The sequence below is a fragment of the Gouania willdenowi genome, chromosome 16, assembly GCF_900634775.1.
Source record: "Gouania willdenowi chromosome 16, fGouWil2.1, whole genome shotgun sequence".
Taxonomy (NCBI): domain Eukaryota; kingdom Metazoa; phylum Chordata; class Actinopteri; order Blenniiformes; family Gobiesocidae; genus Gouania; species Gouania willdenowi.
This window is the reverse complement of record NC_041059.1, coordinates 14,181,945-14,203,892: the sequence shown is the minus strand read 5'-3', so window position 1 is coordinate 14,203,892 and position 21,948 is coordinate 14,181,945. Positions and strand designations below refer to the sequence as shown.

General features: G+C 37.5%; 3 protein-coding genes across 8 annotated transcripts in view; all 3 read right to left on the bottom strand.

The window, feature by feature from the left end:
- Positions 1-697: 697 nt before the first annotated feature.
- pbxip1b (pre-B-cell leukemia homeobox interacting protein 1b) lies at positions 698-12,389 on the bottom strand. 4 transcript variants are annotated; one of them, XM_028471511.1, is made up of 12 exons: positions 12,253-12,389; positions 10,042-10,115; positions 9,049-9,124; positions 8,351-8,421; positions 6,658-7,027; positions 6,434-6,508; positions 4,946-5,197; positions 4,532-4,555; positions 3,575-3,618; positions 3,210-3,323; positions 2,894-3,128; positions 698-2,726 (listed from the first exon to the last, which is right to left on the bottom strand). In XM_028471511.1, exons 2-12 carry the CDS (start codon positions 10,087-10,089, stop codon positions 1,282-1,284), a joined length of 2,754 nt encoding a protein of 917 aa, XP_028327312.1. In that variant the 5' UTR covers positions 10,090-10,115; positions 12,253-12,389; the 3' UTR covers positions 698-1,281. The 4 variants fall into 4 exon arrangements, with proteins under 4 accessions (XP_028327312.1, XP_028327315.1, XP_028327313.1 ...); XM_028471514.1 differs by having other exon boundaries at positions 3,038-3,128; XM_028471512.1 differs by lacking the exon at positions 4,532-4,555.
- A 1,260-nt stretch (positions 12,390-13,649) lies between these two features.
- lenep (lens epithelial protein) lies at positions 13,650-15,164 on the bottom strand. Its single transcript, XM_028471454.1, has one exon. It carries the CDS (start codon positions 13,897-13,899, stop codon positions 13,699-13,701), a length of 201 nt encoding a protein of 66 aa, XP_028327255.1. The 5' UTR covers positions 13,900-15,164; the 3' UTR covers positions 13,650-13,698.
- A 182-nt stretch (positions 15,165-15,346) lies between these two features.
- shc1 (SHC (Src homology 2 domain containing) transforming protein 1) overlaps positions 15,347-21,948 on the bottom strand; it is a 28,290-nt gene continuing 21,688 nt past the window's right edge. For all 3 annotated transcript variants that reach the window (XM_028469705.1, XM_028469703.1, XM_028469704.1), the window contains 3 exons: positions 21,599-21,715; positions 19,545-19,801; positions 15,347-19,445 (listed from right to left, as the gene is read on the bottom strand). In XM_028469705.1, the coding sequence (XP_028325506.1) occupies positions 19,317-19,445; positions 19,545-19,801; positions 21,599-21,715 (503 nt within the window). In that variant the 3' untranslated portion in view covers positions 15,347-19,316. The remainder of the gene's footprint in view (positions 19,446-19,544; positions 19,802-21,598; positions 21,716-21,948) is intronic.

Here is a 21,948-nt window from a genome sequence, read left to right as displayed (position 1 = left end):
TCTGTAAAATGCTACCGAGAGCAAAATGCGAGCACTAAATCTGCTCTAATTGTACAGCCTCTGTAACAAATACTTTTGAGAATGAGGCACTTGGGCATTATTTCAGAAAAATCTTATCATTTAAGCAGGAACTGTGACAGGATGTGCACACTTGGCACATTAGGGAGGCAGTAAGTGGAAACAAGCACTTTGGTTTTATCATCCTGATATTCTCAAGTCTTGTTTTTTGGCGTCTCGTCTCAGTTGGACGACACACATCGACAGAAACGTCTTCATCTAGTCTGTGCTTCTGCTGCCTAGTATCTTTATACTTAATGTAGGAGTTTGAATGACTGAATATTAAAGTTAAAATAAATCATGATGACACATTTCAGACACATTAGTATAGAAGTGATACATTTATTGTTGAGCTCTTGTGCTTATCTAACATCTTAACATTTTGAGGTTTCCTCACAGTGCAATTCTGCCTTGAATCCCTTTAAAAAATAAAATAAAAAATCTTACACCGGTTGAAACAAAACATCTGTGAAAATTACTATTTTTTTAATGCCACGACAAATCAACATAAATATACACAAGCATTTTGACATTGAGGTGCAAAACCAAACTCTGACAATGTTAATTTATTTTAAGTCGAAACTCAATACAGTTAAATAAATTATTGGTAAATATAAGAATAGGTTTGTAGTCTTTGTTGAATCAAACCCTTTTTTTTTTTTTTTTTTAGCACTGCCACCAATCATTACGGCTTTTAATGGCCTTCATAAATGTGAAATGCTTGTTAAACCACTGAAATAATTGTCAAATGAAATCTATTCTGCACTAACTGTTTTCAAAACGAGGTACGAGGTGCCAGTAAGACCATCCAGTGCACAGTACAGCATATAATCTGAATTATTCAAAGCTTCCTCTACGACCCAACAGGTTTATCTCATGTGCATAAATGAAATGATCTTGACAGCAGTCCTGGCAGGTGCTTGGTCTTATAGAATAAGTTAGAAGTTTTCACTCCACTAAACAGTAAAATAAGAACCTTTTTATGAACAAATATTGCCAGAGCCCTTCCTATAAAATCATTATCTAAAGTACAATCATACCTCTAAAGAACAGAGCAACAATAAGTTGAACAACCAGAAGTAGGTGTACAAGCAAAACCGTAACGCAAAAAAAGGTAAGACATTGATAAATGCTGACTTCTAAGCATGGCCCAATAGAAGTGTTCCCTTTAAGAAAGTTGTACCCTCCCTTTAACAGGTCTATGGATTCTACAGTAGTCCTACATCAGACATGTACTTGTCCCTTCTCCTTTTTCCTTTCCCCATTGACCTTCTTCTCTTTTTCTTCTGGTACTGAAAATCTTTTCATGACTTCCTTTTCAAACCCTTCCATTTCGTCCTCTATGGCACTATCCTCCCCGTTCTCATCCACCATATCTTCCAAAATGTCTCCAACGTCTTCAATGAAGTCTTCAAAGCTCATCTGATCGTGAACAAACGTCCCGTCCTTAAAGAACTCAGTGGTGAGTTTATGGAGCTCCTCAGCTTTGGAGTTATCCACTCCTGCCTCCACTGCCTTGGTCAGATAACTCTGGAGGATGGATTCAAACTCAGCTAAGGGCACAGGCAGCAGTTTCTCAACCTGTGCGCACTTCTCCATGGAGTCACACTGCTGTGGTGGCTTTGGACTGTGCTGGAGGCGGGCTTTCTGATGGACCCAGTACTCCGGCTGTCCAATGGTTGGTTTATTGTGTTTGTGAGACGGTTTGCGGTCTACATACATGTGCTGAACTTTGTGATGATTATTGTCTGTAAATGCCTGTTTCTCTGAATGAGACCTATCTTTCCTCTGATCCCTGTTGAAACTTTTCTCTTCCTTTGGTTCTTTCTTCCAATCTTTGTCTTTATCTTTCAACTCTTTCCATTCTTTCTCATTTTTGTCCTTTTTATTCTTCCATGTTTGTCCATTTTTCTGATTCTTCTTCTCCTTCCATGTACTTACCTTCCCGTTATCACTTTCCCACTCTTTTCTTTGAGCTCTCTCTTTCCATGCATCACCCTGACTTTTGTCGTTTTTAATGGTCCATTCAGTGTCTTTCTTGCCTTTGTTTTTCTCTCCTTTTTCCTTCCACTCTCTTTGGTTTCTTCCAGTTTCTTTAGACCTATCCTTCACTTTCCTCCATTCCTTCTCTCCCTTCCAATTTTCATTGCTGTTGTGTGTCTCCAAGTGGTCTTTCCCCTTCTTCCAATCTGTTTTATCATCTCTCGTCGTGTGTCGTTCACCCACATTTTCCTTCTCATGCTTGACTTTTTTCCTTTCGTTTTTGCTCTCCCAGTCAGTTTTCCTACTCTTTTCTATCCACTCTTTCTTTCCTTCATCCTTCCAAGCTTTTCGTTCGTCTACTTGCCTATGCTTGTTCTCCTTGTCCTTCCAATCTTTCCCCTTCCATTGTTTGGCCTCATCACTGTGCTGCTTTTGCTTTTCCTTTGTCTTGTACATCTTCTCTTCATCTCTCTTCCAATCATTTTTGCTTTCTTCTCTCCGTTCCGATCTCCCCCTCTCCTTCTTCTCCTTCTTTTCACCCAGGTCGTGTTTTTCCCGTGTCGTATCTTTCTTCTGCTTTTGGTCATGCCATGGCTTCTTGGCTTGTTTTTCTGTGTGTCCAGCCTGGCCCTGGTTGCCAGGCTCTGGGTCGTCACTGCTGAGTGATGAAGGTGGATTTACAGGTGCTGTTGAAGGAGAAAAAAACAGGAACTAAAAAGCCTTAAAATAGAATTATACACAAGCCAGAAAGAAGTGAAAACAGAAAAAAAAGGTGAAATTGCCCAGTTTTTTCAAGTAAAAGCTATGACTGTTACTACTGCTAGATCCCACCCCCGCCTCTGTCCCTTTGTACCTGAAGTGAGTTTTAATTCATTCAAAGTGGATCTCAGTGTTTCTAGTTCTTTCTGTAGAGTCGGGATAGACTCCATCTCTCTCTTCATCCTCTGGTTTTCTTCCTGCAGGGCAGAGAAAGATGCCATCTCTGACTTCAACCTACTGTTTTCCTTCTTCATTTCCTCCATCTGCAGCTGCTCCTTTGCTCCCTCTGCTGCTTGCTTCTGGGCAATGTCTAGCTCTTCCTGTTGTGCCTGTAGAGTAAAAAAAGTCCTAAATGAATTCACACAAACAACGCTTATAAGGACAAAATGAGGGACTTGATGCAGTCACACCTGTAGTTGGCCTTGTAGCTCAGAAATCAGCTTTTCCCCTGTGTTTAACTTGTTTAGAAGCTCTGAACTGTCTGCATTTGCCTGGGGTGGCGGCACCTCAGGATTAAGCCACTCCTGTCAACATATTGTGCATGTTTTTGTGCGTGTTATTGCAATACAGATAAGAAAAGATAATTCAAAGCAATTGTAAATTATATAAGAATAAGAACAAAGCAGGAACAAAGGTCAACGTAGTACTACGAATGCTAATGCTGTTGATATTTACCACACAATCACAAAAACATGAGATGGATTTACTCATGGAACAATAAAAACCAACATACAAAATAATGTGATATTTAAATAGCATCTGAAATCACACTGACCTGTTTTCCTGTATCCTTTATCTCTCTTGTCTCATAGTCACTCTCTGAAAGATTGATATGCAAAATTTAACATACACGGAAACTTTTAGTAATGTATAAAAAGGCATGCATCCATTATCCCAAAAAACAAAGCTCTGAAATGAGTGCAAACGACACTATTATAGGATACTTTAAAAGAACTGCACAGTGATTCAGATGGAACTTACAGCATGCAAGGCTTTGAAAATATAGTTCTAGAAAATATACAAAGTGAAACAAGGATTCTATTACACCAACAATGCAAAACTCACACTGAAATGTTTCACCGTTTCCACTTCTAAAAAGCGTCTGGTGAGCAGGGCTGGACTAGAACTTAAATTTAGCTGTGGCAGTGATTAACTATGTAAAACAATTAATAGCGTGTGTTGTGCAAAACAAAAAGCATGTTTCAGCAAAAAGCCTGAACATCTATTAGGTGTATGCAGGACTCCACTGAAGGACAATTATAGTCAAGATATAATTTATTGGTCTAAAACTTTCACAAACTCAAATCTATAGATTTAATAAACAAGATGAAAAATTAACAACAGTTTCTAAGCTAATGAGACATAGATTTTATAGCATAATAGATCAAAGGGTGGCAGAAAAATCAAACCAGGAAATAGATTCAGATAATCCAGAACTCCATCTTTCTTTATTAGTGTGGACTGCTTTCCAAGTGAATCAATCAAGAGCATGAATAATAGTCTCTTCCCCACACTCCACCTTTTTTTTTTTAAATAACTTTTTTCAATTAGTCCAAATTGCTTGGACTTGCTTGCTACACCAGGTGACTAATCCAGCCCTGTTTAAATATTACTATTGTTTTGTTTTTTTATTGCATGCAGACATACTCAAACGTGCAGATTCCAATTTGTCATTATAATATTATTTTTATTATTCAGACGGTGCACATGACAACACACTTAAACAACCTACCCTCATCCAGGTCCATGAAGACACCTGCAGGTATGATATGCCTCAGTTGCAGAGCATCTAATCCACTGTTAAACATTCGTTTTGAAAGCAACACTAACACTATTTTTAAAATTGATCAAAGACAATGTTAAAGGGTACCTGTGTTGGAAATGTATATAACATAAAATATGTTTAATGTATTGCCAAAAAACACTTGCAGTACTTTTTTTTTTTGCCTGATTTTAAACCTTAAAATACAATTGACGTGAAGCTGCTGTTAGGTCACGTGACATTAAGTCATTAAAAGAATGACTATGGAGGGCAGGATTATACTTCTATCTACTCCTGGCAGTTCTAAAAGCTCACTACAGGTACCCTTTTTGAGTCTTTTTTGGGGTTGGTGGTATGGGGTTTGGATCACTTTAAGACACATACCTGAGAAAAATATGGTGCCAATGCCCAACAAAATGACAGCACCCAGAATGCACTTGTTGACAGTAAATCCACTGTCGTCGTCTTCTTGCTGTCGAGGATGAATTTCTTCCTCTTCTACTTCATCTTCCTCCCGTCTTCCGATCTCCTCCAGAGCTGCTAAAATGGACTTTCTCTTCCTCACCTCGGGCTCCTCATCCTCTACTTTCTCAGTCTTCTTTTCAGCCTCCTCTGGTTCCACACTCAAACCTGAAACTGAACAGGAGAGAAAAGAACACAGATTAAAGGCTTTAATTAGTTTTTATTACATCCTGGGGATCGAAAACATTAAATTAACAAAAGGTACTTGTACTTTGTGTAAAATCAAATGTGTACAAATTTAGAAATTAAGCACAGGTTTATGTTAGCACCTAAAAATTAAAAACCCTGTAGCACTCCAGCTGTGGACAATTACAGACAAACTTCCTCTTGGAAGGCATTGCGCGTTTAATTGCTTGGTTGTGGCATGGAATATAAATAATCAATCTATCATAAAAAAGCAAAAAACACAACAACATCCTAATTATAAATGTTATACATCACCAAAATTATATGCTTAAAGTTGAAAGCCTCATAAAAACTTGATGCAGAGGTTCACTTCGCAGAAAAACAACCTGCTGATGCTTAACTTAATCTGAAACTGTCGGACTTTATCGAAACAAGTTCTGATGAACTACAGCCTGGCCCGCGGAACGTCTCTGCGCCGAATAGCACGTACCACGTTCCCGAGAATTCAGTGAAATGACTCGGTTCCACCCAGTAAAATAAATGAAATTGTGTGAAGCAAAATGGTCATCTACAATAAATTGCCTTTGAAACAATTTATCACAAGACCATGTTCCGATAAATTTGGAAATTACCGGAAAAGGTCTCCGAGAGGCTCGACATCCGCTCATAGAATATCTATGTCAAATTACAGCCCGATACAACGAGCATTAACAGAGGAGTAGTCATTTGAAAAATGGGCCCCCCGGTGCCCCCGTGGCACATATGGTGTAATGGGCCCCATTTATATATTGGTATGTGCCAATGATTTGGTACACCAACTGTCGTAATATTTGACTCACAAATAAATGAGAAATCAACTTTCTTTCTTTTTTTTTTTCTTTTGGGGCCCCAAATCAAAAATCGGGCTCCAAGCGTCGATGTGTACACAGCTATAGATTATAGCTACCAAATTTCAGCCCCATCCGTTCACGAATAACAGGAGTAGCGATTTTAACAAGTACACAAGAAGAAGAAGAAGAAGAAAAATGTGAGTGGCGTTTTGAGTCCGGTAGCCCGGCCTAAAAAGCAGAACAAAGCAAAAAAAGAAAGAAAGTGCTGCAACCCAAAACCATCATGTTGAAATCAAAAAACTTTAGAAGCCACGTCCCTCTGAAGCCAATTTAGTTGTGCAGGATGTCATGCAGGCTAAAGTTAGTCTGTCACATCATGCTCTCTTCCTCATACCAACCACAGCCTCTGCAGACAACCTCCTGTCCCAGATACTGAACAAGTCCAGAACCAGTTGGTCCACCAAGTGCACTTCAAACACAAAAATGGCTTAGTCACCAAAAATGAAAAGAAATGAAAAGATAGGCATGCCTTCTGATGAGCTTTCCTATGCAGGTCAAAACCTGAAATTGAAAAGATGATTAGATAATGATGTCTGTATTAGACATGTGACTTCATACCTGCCTGTTTTCCTAAATCTGTCTTTAAAGGCTCATCTGACTCCTCCCCTTCCTGATGTAGATCTGAGCCACTTTGCTGAGGGTCTGTTTGATTTCTCAAAAGGCTCTCCTCAGCCTGAACGAACTCCACTCCTCCAGGATCCTCTGCGTTTAGCGCTGAGGGTGTGAGATCCTCATTGGATGGAGTGAGCAGAGTGTAGGAGTCAGAGGATGAATAAAGGTCTTTGCTGAGTCGGGCCGAGTCATCCAGTAGAACCTCACTGCTGTTAACTGAGCCATCAGAGATTTCCTGGGCTGATGGAGTGAGGACATCACAGACAGCAACGGGCTCTGAGTTGTGTTGATCTTTATCAGGGTTTTCACCTGAAACCTAAACAGGGGGAAAAAACAAAAGACAGAGAAAGATTAGATGTATTTTAGCATGAATATTTTACTTTATTTATTATAATCTATACGTTTTAGAACTTTTATAAACCTTAAATGTGTTAACAAAAAAATTAGTGTTTTTTTTTCTTTTCATTTTTTATGTTTTTCATAATGAAAAATGAATGAACGAGTGATACACGGATTCAACAACAGCACTCAGTTAGCACAAACTTTCGCCAAGAATCAAACATCCTCTATGCCAGATATTGGTAGTTATTTGGATCAGGATCACTGATCATGCCACCATGATCAGTGATCCTGATCATGCTATCATGATCATTCACACTTTAAAGGCTTGGAATAATTTTTTATCCCCATTAATAACAATAAAGTCGGCCGATCACGATGAAATGTGCAATCACAATCCGATGTGGATGAAACTATTCAATTCAACTTTATTTATACAGCGTAAATTACAACAATAATGATCTTGAAGCGCTTATCAAAATATGAAATTCCTAAAAAAAAAAAACCAACAAATCCACATGAACATACATCAGCTACAGTGGGGAAAAAAACTCCCTTTTAGCGGGAATAAATCTCCAGCAGAACCCCACTCTCTGTGGAACCAGCCCGACATAAGTGAGTACAATTTCATAAAGATCAGTTATCACGAACCAAAATGGATTTTTGAAATTTTGTCTATGATGAAAGGGATTTGTTTAATTTTTCAAACTGATACAAAATTCGTATATTGATCCAGGTTCCCTCCAAAACTTAAAGGATTTAAGGTCTGTCTTTGGTTAAAATGTTGTCAAAATCCTTTAAGTACCGTTACTTTTGACATAATCTTGCTAATCGTCAAACAACTATAATATTGTGAAAATATGACCTTCCTGGTGTAATAATAAAGCAGATTACAGTGTATTGATGCTCCAACAGTCAACTCAAACAATCTGACTTCAGTGCTGCTTTTAATACTGGATCACTGTACTTACAGTAAATATTTTTGCACTGTCTATATAAAAGAGTTAATACAACAGCTTCATTGATTACACTAACCACATACTGTATATTAGTGTAGTCTCTCTCTCTCTGCAGATTGATGGTACAATAATGCCAGTTAAACATCCTTTAAGAGTAATCATTACAACATGCAACAAAAACTGTATTCTGAGAAAATTACATTGTAGAATAAATTTAGACTATAGAGTAAGCTTAATATTTCTAACTGTTCAACCATAGCTCTTACAATACCCTATTCTTTTTGTGTTTGCACAAATATTATTAGCATATGTAAAAAGAGATTGTGTTTTTGCTTTTTTACCAGGTGGTCCTCCACAGGGAGCTCATCTGCACACTTTACCCCTTTTGCAGGCTGGTTATTGTCCTTAGAACCTGGATCATCAGAAATAAAAGCCAATTAAGGATTATTCACATCTGTCCCAGCAGGGACAATGAGTGATGCTAACATGCAGAATTTATACAGTTCTGGAATTGTGACAAATAAACAAATTATTCAGTAAAAACCTAAACAATGAAGTAAATTAAATGTGAGTGAAACACACAATCTCTAAGGTGATGTTCAGATAGCGGGTGTTAATGCACAATTAGGATTTTCTGGAGAAATCAGATTTTTTTAATGTCAGTTTACAGTATGAACTGTGACCTATATGCACTATAAAGGTCCTGAGGTAAGACGTTGTTTTTACAGAAGGAAATACTAGGAGCATTTTGTCTTGGCAAATATTTATGAAATTAAGAGTAAGACCTCACTCTCCTTCCACTGTCTACATTACACTCCATCCTCCACCATGACTGCTTCTTTTTTTGGTGACGTTTATCAAATTTTAATGATGTAAACGTCAGATAAATGAGACTTTGCTGTTCCGACAGGAGTCACATTATCAGATACGGATCGAATTTAAGATTATGTATGAAAGTGGTCTGGGTCTGATTTGGGAAAAAAAAGTCTGACCATAACCTTGTGTATATATATATATATATATATATACACACGCACACCTGCTGCAGATGCATCAGTTTCCTCCTGGTGATCACTTCCACCTGCCAAGGGCTTCACGGTTTCAACAACAGGTTCCTGCAAACAAATTTACAAAATCACAGACTTCAAAACATATTTTTTTCTTTTCAAACAAAAACTAAAGTTTAAGTATCACAGGCTACATTTCTTCAATTAAAATAAATACTTAAATGCATGTTCTGACCAGAGTACTCACGTTACTGTAATTGAGTTACCTTTAAGTACTTTTGCTTTTTTGAATACATTTCTAAATCAGTCATTTTACTTGTACTTGAGTACGTTTTAAAAAAAAAAAAAAAGTGAAGTAATGTGTTACATTTCTACACCCAGCCGTTACTGAGAAAATTATTATTTTATGTTTTCAAATAATCAAAAGTGAAAGTAACTAATAACTAGGGATGTCCCGATTCAATAGCGATATTGCAGCCTTGAGTATTGGCTGTTACAGATATTGTTCCGATACGATATCAGCACGAATCATTCATACTTTATTACTTATTTTGTAGTGTGGAATGTTTGAAAAGTGATGTTACTCAAACAGAGAACAATAGTCAGCAACAGTAGGTATGATAGAAACTGACCCATTTATTATTAACCAATTGGTTACATCAATTTTAACCTTCAACATAATAGCTACAGTAATCTACGATTGAATAAATATAATATATATCGGAGATTTTAGATGCAGTCGGATAAAATCCAGTATTTGTTTTCTGGCTGATATTGGACCGATATCAATATCGGATCGGGATACCCCTACTAGTAACTTTTTCTCCAAGTACAATTTCATTGAGCTACTTTTTACTTGTACTTGAGCATTTTATGTATGACTTAAGAGTACAATTTCCATCAAGTAACAGTACTTCTACTTAGGAGGATATATCAGTACCCTTTACACCTCTGGTTCTCACTAAGAATCTTGGAACAGATGATAGGTCTAAAATATGGAGACGTGTTGCAGAAAACAAGTTCACCTCAGATGGGAGGATTGTCCAGCTGCTGGTACTGCTGTCAGAAGACATGGCCTCTTGGAGGCTTTGTCTGACCCCTGCAACATATAAACATCACAGATTTAACTAAAAACCAGAATATTCCATCTAAAATAAACACTTTTCCACAAACAATTGACCTTCTATAACCTCACAGTTACAGTATCTATCCAAGTGCTTTGTTTTGTAGCTTTAAAACAAATTTACATTTGATTTGAATGCATTTCACTGAGCTTCAGCCTCACCCATTTTGTCAATAAAGAAGCTACTGTAATCCTGTATCAACATTGTGAGAGTTTGTGTTTCTGTGAGTGCGTCTCTGAGCGAGAAGGAAGTGTAAGCTTCCCAGTAGCTTTCAGGACTTCATTAGTATTTTGTAACTGTGGTCGGCCTTTGAGGCACCCTGGCTTTTGACTAGTAGAGAAATGCTTTGGCAGCATCATGGGTAACTAAGGCACCACCCTGGAGGTACATACAACACAATGGGTAGTACGGTAGTTAATTGTGTAGACAAAGGTGTGGTGAAAGCATTCACAATCAAATATATTGGTAAGTTTTACCCCAAGCAGGAATTACAATATTTACAAAGACAATACGTTAACTTATATAACTAGTTCTATTCAACCTTTAGGCGAAAGGAAACTTCCCAAGCCCCATCTTTCTAACTGCAAATTGTAAAATGGCGAAAACTATTGAATGCTCCACCGTTTTTACTTGATGGAGGCAGAAAGAGGTTAATACAACATTGTCTGTAATGACACACTTCACTTTCCAAAGTCAATTCTCTCCCAGCTCTACAATTTAGGTCTCCTAATAGAGTATCTCCCCGGAGTAGTCTTCTGAACTAGCCCAGGGCCTCAAGAGCATTGTGAAGCATATAGTGGAATGGTTTTAATGGACGCCAGCTAAATATAACCACTATGAGATTGAGCAGTGACAGAGCATGGAGAAGATGGCCATTGGGAAAGCAATAGAAGCACCAAATGTACACTGGGGGGCACTTTTAAAGAGATTAAAGAAAAAAGAAAAGACACCACAACGCATGAGGGTTTTAACAAAGAAAACATGTTTTTAAACTTTCCAGCCTGGTCTTGTCTTAGTCACTATAGCCAGCATCATTTAAGTTAGAGTCCTTCTGCTTTGCACAATATTTACACACACAGCTGTAAGTTTCACTTTACATTTACAAAAATATGGCAACTTTAGTTTAGGTTTTGTTTGAAGAAGCAAAAGTGGACATATTGAAACTAGTCTAAGTATGGAAAGCAGTTGAAATCAATCATAATTAAGATCTACTAGTTCTTAAATTTGGAGCACATGTATGGTACTCAATTTACTAGTGCGGGCGAGTAGACTTTATTAGTAAAGCAAAAAAAAGTGTTACTATTAAGCATTATATGCTAATAAGGGGGTGGGGAAAAGCCAACTCAGTTTTGTTATTGGCTTTTGAAAACAATACAACCAATCAGGGTGCTGGATACGGCTATATTGACATTAATAAGTACTACTAGTAACTTTTACGACGAGTAAATGTTTTTGATGCAAGAGTGTGTGAGTAGACATTACTAGTAGAGCAGAATCATCTACTAGTAAATTTAAAATATGTTACTACGTAGTAAAGTAGTACTAGTAAGACAATGTTGTCCATTTTGCTTCACTGATGCTATTAGTGACCCTTTTTACTTCATTAGTAAACCATATTTGAGTGCATGTAGTACAAATTTGAGTACTAGTAAAGCTTAATATGACTAATATCAAATGTATACAGTGATAGTCATAACCAAGAGGCTCTTATCTACTAAAGGGAAATAACACCAAAAAAGGACAAGCTATGTAAACCAGGCCCTCAGGCCAATGAGCAGCTTCACAAGTAGCTACAAAAGACACACACACACACACACACACACACACACACACACACACACACACACACACACACACACACACACACACACACACACACACACACACACACACACGCGCGCGCGCGCTTATTTATCTCCCTTTAAGTAAAGTTCATAGCCTAATTGAGTCCACAAAACACTTACTTAACGTGTGAGTTTATAATGAAACTGAAACACATGATTTACCACCGATATTACAGTTAGCATAAAAACCAAGAAACTGGGTGAGCCACACACAGAGATAACATAGTTAAGAACAAGGAAAAATCTAATAAATACAGTTCAGCCGTACCGCAAGTGGTCCTTTAACTTCTGTAAACTCCAGTAGGTCTCAGTCCATGGAACATCCACCGTTCACAACCATCCCACATTAGGGACTGAACGTGCCTCCGGAACTTCATGATCGACGTGGCTCTGGTCCAATCAGAGGTGGTGTCGGGTGTAGTCCCGCCTTATTCCTCCTACTTTGGACCAATAGTTATATTAGGTCTACTTTCACTCTGTAGGCGGTGCCTCAGAGCTGATTGACAGCCTCTGATTGGCACAAACAGGTGAAGCAACACATGACTGTTTAATGTTACGCCCACCAGCGATAAGACATTAGACAGAGTTCACGTTACGATACGATAAAGGTTCACGATAATGATACAATATTTTGAAAATGAAAAAATAAAATAAAAAAATAAAAAATAGAAATTGCAGAAATAAACATGCTTTTATCTGACTTCAAACTTTGAGTATCACCTTTTTTTTTTTTTTTAAACTCAATAGGAATACATTAAAGAAAAAAACAAAACACACGCATTCACTTGAGACAGATGAAGCAGGAATAGAAAATAATGCTTCGCCCCACCCACCCCCGCAATACCTGTACTAGCAACGCTGAATCTTGTGATGTTATAATATCGCAATATATTGTGGCACGATATATATATAGACTATACAATTTAAAAATTCCTAAGATATCCCCAAGATGATATCAAATTGTTGAGTAATTAACACTTGGACCAGCATTTTGATAATTCTAGGGGTAAAACTGTGGTGTTTTTCTATTTTTTGATATTTATTCAACAGCATTCTGGTAATATCAATGCACTTACTTAATCCTGATTATTCATATACAATCCTCATTTAAAAGTGAATCATCCTTGTTCAAAGTCAGATCCTATAGTAAATACATTTTATTCCAAAATATTTTTTTAAATGGTATATATTACTGTACAGTAATATATAGTGTACAAAACTCCACCTTTGAAAGCTCCAGGATGATTAAAAGCATGTCTGAGCCTTTCCTTAAAACTGTTTTCCCTATGTATTCTATGCATATTTTCAAAACCCCATTAACAAAAAATCATACACAAAGACATGTATTTTGAGTTAATCCTTTAATAAATTCTACAGCCAATTCTGTCATAGTATTGTATCACTGAGTATCATCACTATGATCTCAAATTTTGCAGATAAGCTTCTTCGATGATGAGATAAGCGGCGAAACACTGAAAAACAGAACAAAAAATATATCTATTTTCATCCATGGGTTCCTCAATCAATCAGTTATTAAAAAATACCTATATTGCTAAACATCACAAAAACTTTGGCTTGAAATTGATTCAAGAAACATATTAAAGTACAGCCATACATACCACAGCAATCATACTTTCTTCGTTTAAGAAAAAAAAAATAGTTGGATCAAAAGTTAATATTGCAGTCAAAGTTTTCTACTAACAATTCTTTCGTTTTAGTCCAAGATCTCTTTGATGCACCAGCAGCAGAGAAGGAAGTAGAGACATTCCTTCACAGACTGGATGAAACCATAGGCAACGTTTCCACCTAAAAAGTTCTTGCCCCGTCCAAGGCCCATGGCTAAGTCTCTCAGGTGCCCTCCCAGTGAGGAGGGGGGCACGGGCACAGCCTGGGGTAGAGGTCTCTGTGGGTGCATTGCTCCAGAGAGGAAAAAGAGTTCAACGAGTGCAAAAACCTGAGAAAAAGCAGAGTTTAAGGTGTTACAAATAGGTTCCGACAAGGCTCGTCCAACAGCTAAGCTCTGCTTTGTATTCCTGGCCAAGTTTGCACGTTTAATTATAATTTTTCAAACAACTTACAAGCTGCTTCCTTTCCCACCTGGCATTTTCCTAACTCTACTCCTGTTTAAAACATCTACTGACTGATTTAACACTGTTTACCTTTGCTGTTTTCCGTTTTCCTCTGTTGCACGGTGCCCCCCAAACATACTGACTCTGCCAGGACCCTAATGAACCCTGAATAAGCCCCCTACTGTCAACACCCCCATTGGTTCACAAACAAGAGCTTTCCAGTTGCTCGCTCCACTATACTCTTTGTTCAGGACAGTATGTGAAGAGTGATCATAGCTTCTGGCAGTTGGTGCTTTGTCATTTTATTCTGTATTACATTTTCTGGAGGTTTTTAATAAACAAGGAAAGAGAGTAAAGAATTAAATCAGTGGTTCCCATAGGGCTGCTCAATTATAGAAAAAAAAAAACAATATTCTCAATTATTTTAGTCATAATTGAACTCATGATTATTCAAATGATTGTCAGCCAGAAAAGTTGTAATGTAATGTAAAGGTGCAAAGTCTTAATTAAAATATTAAAATTCAAGTATGTGCCCTTTTGTAAATGCAGTGCACTGCAACTGAGCTGCATTCTACGGATACTTGTAAATTGCGACAGAACTGTAGCAATTAAATGGGAAGGCAAATTATTAGTTTAAGTATGTTCACTCTAGTATGAAACACTGTGAAATATATTCTCTGAACACTTACAAGTAATAAAGTGCAACTTGAAAAAAAAGTATGTTCACTTATGTATACTGCATTAAAAGTGCATTAGTTAGGGGCAGAGGAGCTTGGCTGCAAGTGCATAAAACAACTTAGTTTTAAGAATTTTTCTGTGTACAAAGCTTTATTCTTTGTCGATATCTTTTATTTATCAAATAAAACACATGTATAATTTTAAACACGAAATATACATATATATTTAAATTATCGTTTTATCTCGATTGTTATTTTTGTAATCAAAATTGAATTTCGATTACTTGCACAGCCATAGGTTCACAACCTTTTTCAGGTCGCGACCCCATTTTGATATCACAAATTTCTGGCGACCCCAGGAAATGTTTTTTTGTTTAGAATTAGTTTTTAATAATGTGTATTAAAGTGTTTTGCAAATACAGAGTAGCGACAAGATGTACAATACTTTTGTACTGCATTTTAATTTAACTAGATTTATATAACTATACAATACAGTTGTTTAATATTTATTAGGTGTGATGTGTTCATTGGAAAACAATGAAAAGGTAATTTTAATCAGTTTGAAAAATGCTGCATTAAAACATTGTGTCAATTAAAAGTCAAACACACTAAGAAGGATGAACAATATATGAATTTATTTATGTAATCTATATTTTCAGGTATAGATGTAAACAGACATGATTCCCTTAAAAAAAAAAAAAAAGTCTGAAAACAAAAATCCCAGGAAGTAAGAATTCATATCTGTGCACATATCGTGATGTCAAAGTAACCTTTGGCTTTCAAAACAAGGTAAAAATTACAACAGCAAAACGTCGACAACCATCAACACCAACATCGTTTTTTTTTTTTATTTTTTTTTTTATGAAAGAATTTTCATGCAACAAAGGCATCTGTGATCAGCCATGATAACACAAGACCTGTTCACAATTAATACACATGGTCAAATGAGGGTTTTGTTTTTAACGACACATTTACAACAATCAAACAGAGCACTGGCTGGACTTTTATTTCAGGGTTTTCCAACCACAAGTTCAATGTCGAACTGGCCCAGCTTTCACTCTGTCATACGTGTATGATTGTACATGGTTACACATGATCCTATACCTCAGACTCTAAGAGCTGATTTACAGTTCAATTTCTAAAGATCCCTTCTCACATTTAATAATTTTGGCATCAGTCTTTGAATTCAAATAGTGCTACGTTAATGCCGTGTTGTCTAGCATTGCATGACTTATCAAATACGCCATTAAATATACAACAATATACAACACTAAGCAGAATAATCTAAAGCGGATGTTATATACAGATGATCAGGAAATACCTGGCCCCGCCCCTTTGGTGACATCAAGTATCTGTGACTAGAAGCTGAATGCAGGAAGGTTGCATCCAAAAAGATTGCCATCACTGGATCGGTTGGTTTGTGTGTGTGTGTGCGTATAGTGGAGTGTCTTAGTTGCAGAATCTCTGTGAAGCTCAGAGGCATTTTTGTACGTTGAATTAAGTACATAAGGTGACTGCATCGGAGTGACGTAACTATTCAATAAACAAGGCACCTTTAAAAAACATAAAAAAACATCAGGAGGTGGCAAAGAAGATTATAACAAGGTAGTGGAGGCATCATACTGAGCTGTAATTTGGCTGCAACTTTTATTGCAATCAATGCAGCGAGAAAAATGCATTGTTGTCTTGTCAAGCTATACCTCCTTATATATATAGTATATATACTGTATATACTGATTTCCCCTCATAGGATTTACATAAAACCCAAGAAACATTTCAATAGACATAAAAGACCTAAGCTGTTGTGACAACACACACACATTGCATTATTATTGTGGAGAGAAATCTGTGTCACAATTAATCAAGATGTAATCATTAACAAACACATTTTTTTTTCAGGCTGAATGCTCTCAAACTGGAGATTGTCAAAGCAAACACATCCCAAGGTGGTAACGGAAAGCAAGAAAACCTGGTCTACGCTTCTCCAAGTGTACTGCGTGTGTGTGTGTGTGTGTGGATGACTAAAGTGTACCTGGAGAGAACAAAAGCTTCTTTTCTACTTATGTATTCAGATCCAGTCTCTCTCTACAGTCAACCACAATCTAATGGGTTTCACTTCATCAAAGTCCAAAAACCAACAGCTGCTGATAATCGTCACGGCTTTTCCTTTTTCTTCCATTAGCAACTTGAGTTCTTTGGCGTGAGATGTGGTGCAGTGTAAAGGTGTTGGTGTTTACAAAGCCATTAGTGAGATAAAGCTGATCCTCCTGCACACAAAATGTCCCATGAGTGATGACTCTCAAGAGAAATGTCCTAAATAAGATTAAAAAACATAACCATGAGCTATGGTCATTGGTATAGCAGTCCCAGTTTTGCATACTGACTTTTATCCAGGGGTCAAAGTCCTTGAAAAGGGGGAGTGGTTAGGGTGGGATCTCCTGATTACATTGGAAGCACAGTTGTAAATGCATACTTGTATCCACAAAAATGCCATAGTCTTAATTGGTGCTGAAAGTGCTCAGGTGACACTTGAACAAAGACGGGTTGTTTAGGTCAAGTTCAGGCTGTGAAACCAAAAGCACTTCATCATTCAGTCCAGGTGGTACTTAAAATCCTCACTTTGCAAAATAAAAGACCGAATGCCTATAAACACTCAAAGACTTGCTTTTTTATCCATTTGTCTCACAAAGTCTCACGATCCCCCCCACCACATTTAAATTGAAAAACTTTTTCATACAATAAACATGTTTTTTTTTTTTTTTTTTTTTTTAAACGCATGATTCACAGTAAGCTGAAAGAACTGATTTTGTACAAAGGGGAGGTGACCAGCGGATGCTGGGCAGAAGGGAAGGACTGGAGATCACAGTTTGGCTTTCAGAGGGAAGGAAAATGTGGCAACAGCAGCAAATATGTTTTCAAAAGTAAATAAAAACAATTTTTTCTCTCTTGGTTTTCTTTACCATGTATGTGTGTGTACTGTATACTGTATGTGTGTTGAATGTATTTTTGCATTTTATCCACCTTATTTCTGGGGGCACTACTTCCATTCTAGTGGAATGGCTCAAATAATAATAAAGAAAATAAGGGTTTGTTTGTTGAACAAGTGTCTAACGTCTCAGTCAAAGTAACAAGTTGACTTACAACAGCTTCAGCTTCTGGATTTATTAATAATAAGAACCCTAAAAATAATGTCTTATTTCCTCTACAGTATATCAGGGGTGTCTAATTCATTTTCGCTCAGGGGCCAAATAAGTGGGTCACAGATATTTGGCTTGGGAAAAAAAGAGCAGTTCCCAGGTTGCAACCCCACGTATACCTGATATAGAGTAGGCTTTACACGACCAGCACTTTTGGGCCGATCACCAGTCAGTGAATTTAAAAAAAAAAAAAAAAAAAAAAAAGTTACACAAATCACCGATCCGATCATATGAATTCAGGTTGGTTTTTTGTAGGTACCGACCAAATTCCTTGGGTACTAAGTGTAACCTGATACACATTCACATAAAATCAAACGGTACCATGTTTCAGGACCTAAACACAGCCTTGTGACTGTGAGGGAGTAGAAGAGTTGAAGAATTCCATGCAGGACTTAAACATAACATTTGTGTGTGTGTGTGTGTGTGGGGGCGTGGCCTTTTAACTGTAAATTAATGCGCTAGTCTCTCGACCAGTGTGCGGCATGAGGGAGTGTCTGTGACCGATCGATTATCAGCTTTAAGACGTTTCTGAGTGATCGGTTTAATACAACAGCTGCAAAGTTTATTTTGCCGAAGTCCCATGTCAGACTCAATGACTGCTGTGAAGCGAGGGAAATAACCCTGAAGCTAGGGATAGCTTCATGCCGTTTGCTCATAGGTTTTCACCTTTGTGCACAAATATGAGTAAAATAAAACTGTGTCATGTAAAACAAACAACTCTTCGGTTTAAATGAGACGATAAAACAATGCAATGGGAGCACCTACAGAAATTTTAAATGACGTCATTGATCGGATCTGCAAATTAAGACATTACAGCCGATCATATTAATTTCATAAAATGCAAAATATCGGCCGATCCGATATAGCCGATCAGAGCGGTATAAAGCCTAATATACAGCATGTAAGGCACTGACAATATCCAAGCAATAGCAGTCCTTGCTGGACTGGATGCTTCAAAAGTCCTTGATTTTGTGACAAATTTGTGGGGCTGTAACAAACAGTAGGATTTTAGAAAATATGAGAGTTCCAGAAACAATTTGTGATTAAAAATGACTGAGGTCATGTGATATCGGCACGGAGAAATTGTGTTTCTTTCAATTTGTGAAGTTGGAGAGACTGAGATATCAACATGAATTGTTAGTAATTTAGACAAGATCATTTTAAAAACTTTTTTTCAACAGTTGTTCAAATAAACTAGCATAACCGCAAAATGATATTGTTTTTTCCAAAATAAACTACAGATATGTCACAGGAAGTTGTGTCCATAACCATATCTACCGCAGCAATTCCAGGATTAAGGTGGCTATCACATCAACGTGTAGATAAATTGTGTTGCAGTGTGTTTGTGTGTGTGTAATTATGGTAGATTTTGCATTAGTGTGTGGAGTGTCAGGCCCTGCGCTCGACCGGCTGTTGCAGACACACTTCGCTCCCAGCTGACACGATAGGAAGTCTGTTGTCCATGTGGTAACTGATCAGGTGACTAACACTTCCAAACCGATGGTCTTTTGTGCGAACCTACAAAAAATAAAAAAAAAGGGAATATTTTATTACCTACAGACCCAAAACCTTGCCATTACACTGTTTTCCCCTTATTGTCCTCCTACAAACACTCACCACTCCCTCAGGGTCGACTAGCAGCAGGTGCTTGGGCTGTCCACCTTGCTGTCCCGTGAGGACATATTGTCCTGGCGTGGTTCCGGACTCTCGCACTAAGAAGTCTCCATCTCGAGTTAACAGCACCTCGGCTTCCCTGCGACTTAAGCTGCCGTGGAACCAGGTTTCACATTGCAGCTGCTGTACCAGAGAGGGCGCTGCAGCCACTGAGTTGGGACAATTGTGGCCTGAGACCCCGAGAGCGTCATCAAGTGGCTCTTAAACAAACAGAAGAGAAAACATGAATGAATTCATACTTTTCTGTTTCTGAATGAAGCATGTGACCAAATGGCTGTATGTCTGTCGACATCTTTCCATGAGGGGTTGCCCTCTGTCTGCTATTTCCTCCCTCCCATCAACGGCCTGTATATCCTCCCTCACTACATGAATCTCTTCAATGCATTTCCTCTTCTCTCTCTCTGTAGCATGCTTTTCCCTACAAAGCGACCATCTCTCCAACATATATGAATAACACTACCTCAGCTAGGGATGGGTGGTATGACCAAAAATGTATATCACGGTATTTTTCAAAATTCTACATTTCACGGTTTCACGGTATATGAAGATATTTTTTTTTTTCATGCATAATCAGGTGTTCACTGCATTTTCTACTGGTTGAGAGAGGAATTACTGCAATAGATTTACTTATTAGGATGGTCTGATTTACTGTCATGATGAGTGACTATTGTAGAATAATTCCACACTAGTAGTAATACAAGTTTGCAACAGCAGCCCAATGGGTCTTGGCTCTTTGTGCTAGCTTAGCTTTAGCGTTAGCTTGATTTCTAGCTTTAAATGCTGCATACTCAGTGGTGTGGTGGTTTCTTATGGTGAATAAGGTAGCGTTTTGTTTCCAGCTCCACCAGGCCTTATAACTGCGTTATAGAATTACAAATTATGATCCTTTGCCCTCTTTTTCGTGTATTGCTGCCGACATGCTAAGCTAGCCGTGTTGCCGTGTCTGTGAGTGTCGTTCTCCTCTAGCAGAGGCATGCGCTTGCAGGCACATGCAGCTTTCATTTGTATCTTTTTTTTTTTTAATCTATTTACACGTATGATTTACACCACAAATAACACCAGGGCACTACTGTTATGGCGGTATATTAAAAATTAATATCATAACGACAATATATACTGGTATTCGGTTTGAACCGGTATACCGCCCAGCCCTAATCTCAGCTACATCTTTTTTAATTTCTCTCCCAACTGTCTTAATGAGCGGTACCTCTAATATAACATTTCCTAATCTTGCTCATTTCACTCCTTCCCAGTAAAAATACACAACATCTTTAGCTCTGACAAATCCAGTTCAACGTCCTATTTTCTCCTCAGTGCCACAATAAACCATCCATTGAACTTGAATTTGAATTTTGCACTTTAAAAACACAATTTTTTGTTATATGATTAATTCATGTTATTTTTCAGGCTCTTGTTTAATATATTATTTCATTCATTAATTGTATTCAATTGTAGAATATTCTGAAGTTTAAGGTTAAAATGTATGTAACCTATTGGTTAATAATAAATGGGTTAGTTTTCCTCAAAACTCCTGTTTCTGACTATTGTCCTTTGAGTAATATCTTAACAATGTCTGTATCAACCAGAACTCAAGGCTGCAACATCGGTATGGTATTGGAAGTTTGAAAAGTGATAATTAAACCCCCTAAAAACTGGTTATTAGTAACACTGATGTAAAGGGAACTTGTTATGGAACCAACACTCTCTAATTTTCATATTTTCCTCAGTGCCTGCCCTCTGAGGACAACTGGCCTTTATAATTAACATCAGTCAAGTTGAATCCTGTCGGTACTTAAGATCATTGCTCAGACAAAGAGCTGTAATTTTTTCATACATGCGAGTGGTTGCAAATGGAACCTCTAATACATTTGATTACAGCCCACAGCTCCTGACATTTACAAGCACTCATATCACAAATGATCTTTTTCAGTTAAACTTCCAAGCGACAATTTAAATGACCAGTTGTTTCATTAGACATGACACATACAGACACTTACTCATGTCAAAAGCATCTCTGTGAGCATTCCCATTTGTAGCAACTGGAGGGCGAGGTTTATCCACATTGACATAGGACGGATCATCAAACATCTCCCGTGCCCCATCTTTGGCACAAACTAGAGCAAAGCAATCACAACGAACCATCAGTTTCCTCTAAACAATTTCCAATAACCTTAAAAAAATAAAATCCTGAGGCATTGTGTGACAGATTATTATTAATTAGATTTATTCATTTTTAAATAAGGTCTCGCGTTTTAACACCACAATATATATACATATATATATATATATATAAAAAGTATTACATTTTCATGCCCATACTTGTCACAGCAAAGAAAAGTGCAAAGGA

Coding starts and splice junctions, on each gene's coding strand:
- pbxip1b (XM_028471511.1), bottom strand. CDS start 10,089: ATGTCTTCTGACAGCAGTACCAGCAGCTGGACAATCCTCCCATCTGAG. Junction 7,028..8,350: donor TCCCTGTGGAGGACCACCTG/GTAAAAAAGCAA, acceptor CCCCCTGTTTAG/GTTTCAGGTGAAAACCCTGA. Junction 3,129..3,209: donor AGCTACAAGGCCAACTACAG/GTGTGACTGCAT, acceptor TTTACTCTACAG/GCACAACAGGAAGAGCTAGA.
- lenep (XM_028471454.1), bottom strand. CDS start 13,899: ATGCACCCACAGAGACCTCTACCCCAGGCTGTGCCCGTGCCCCCCTCC.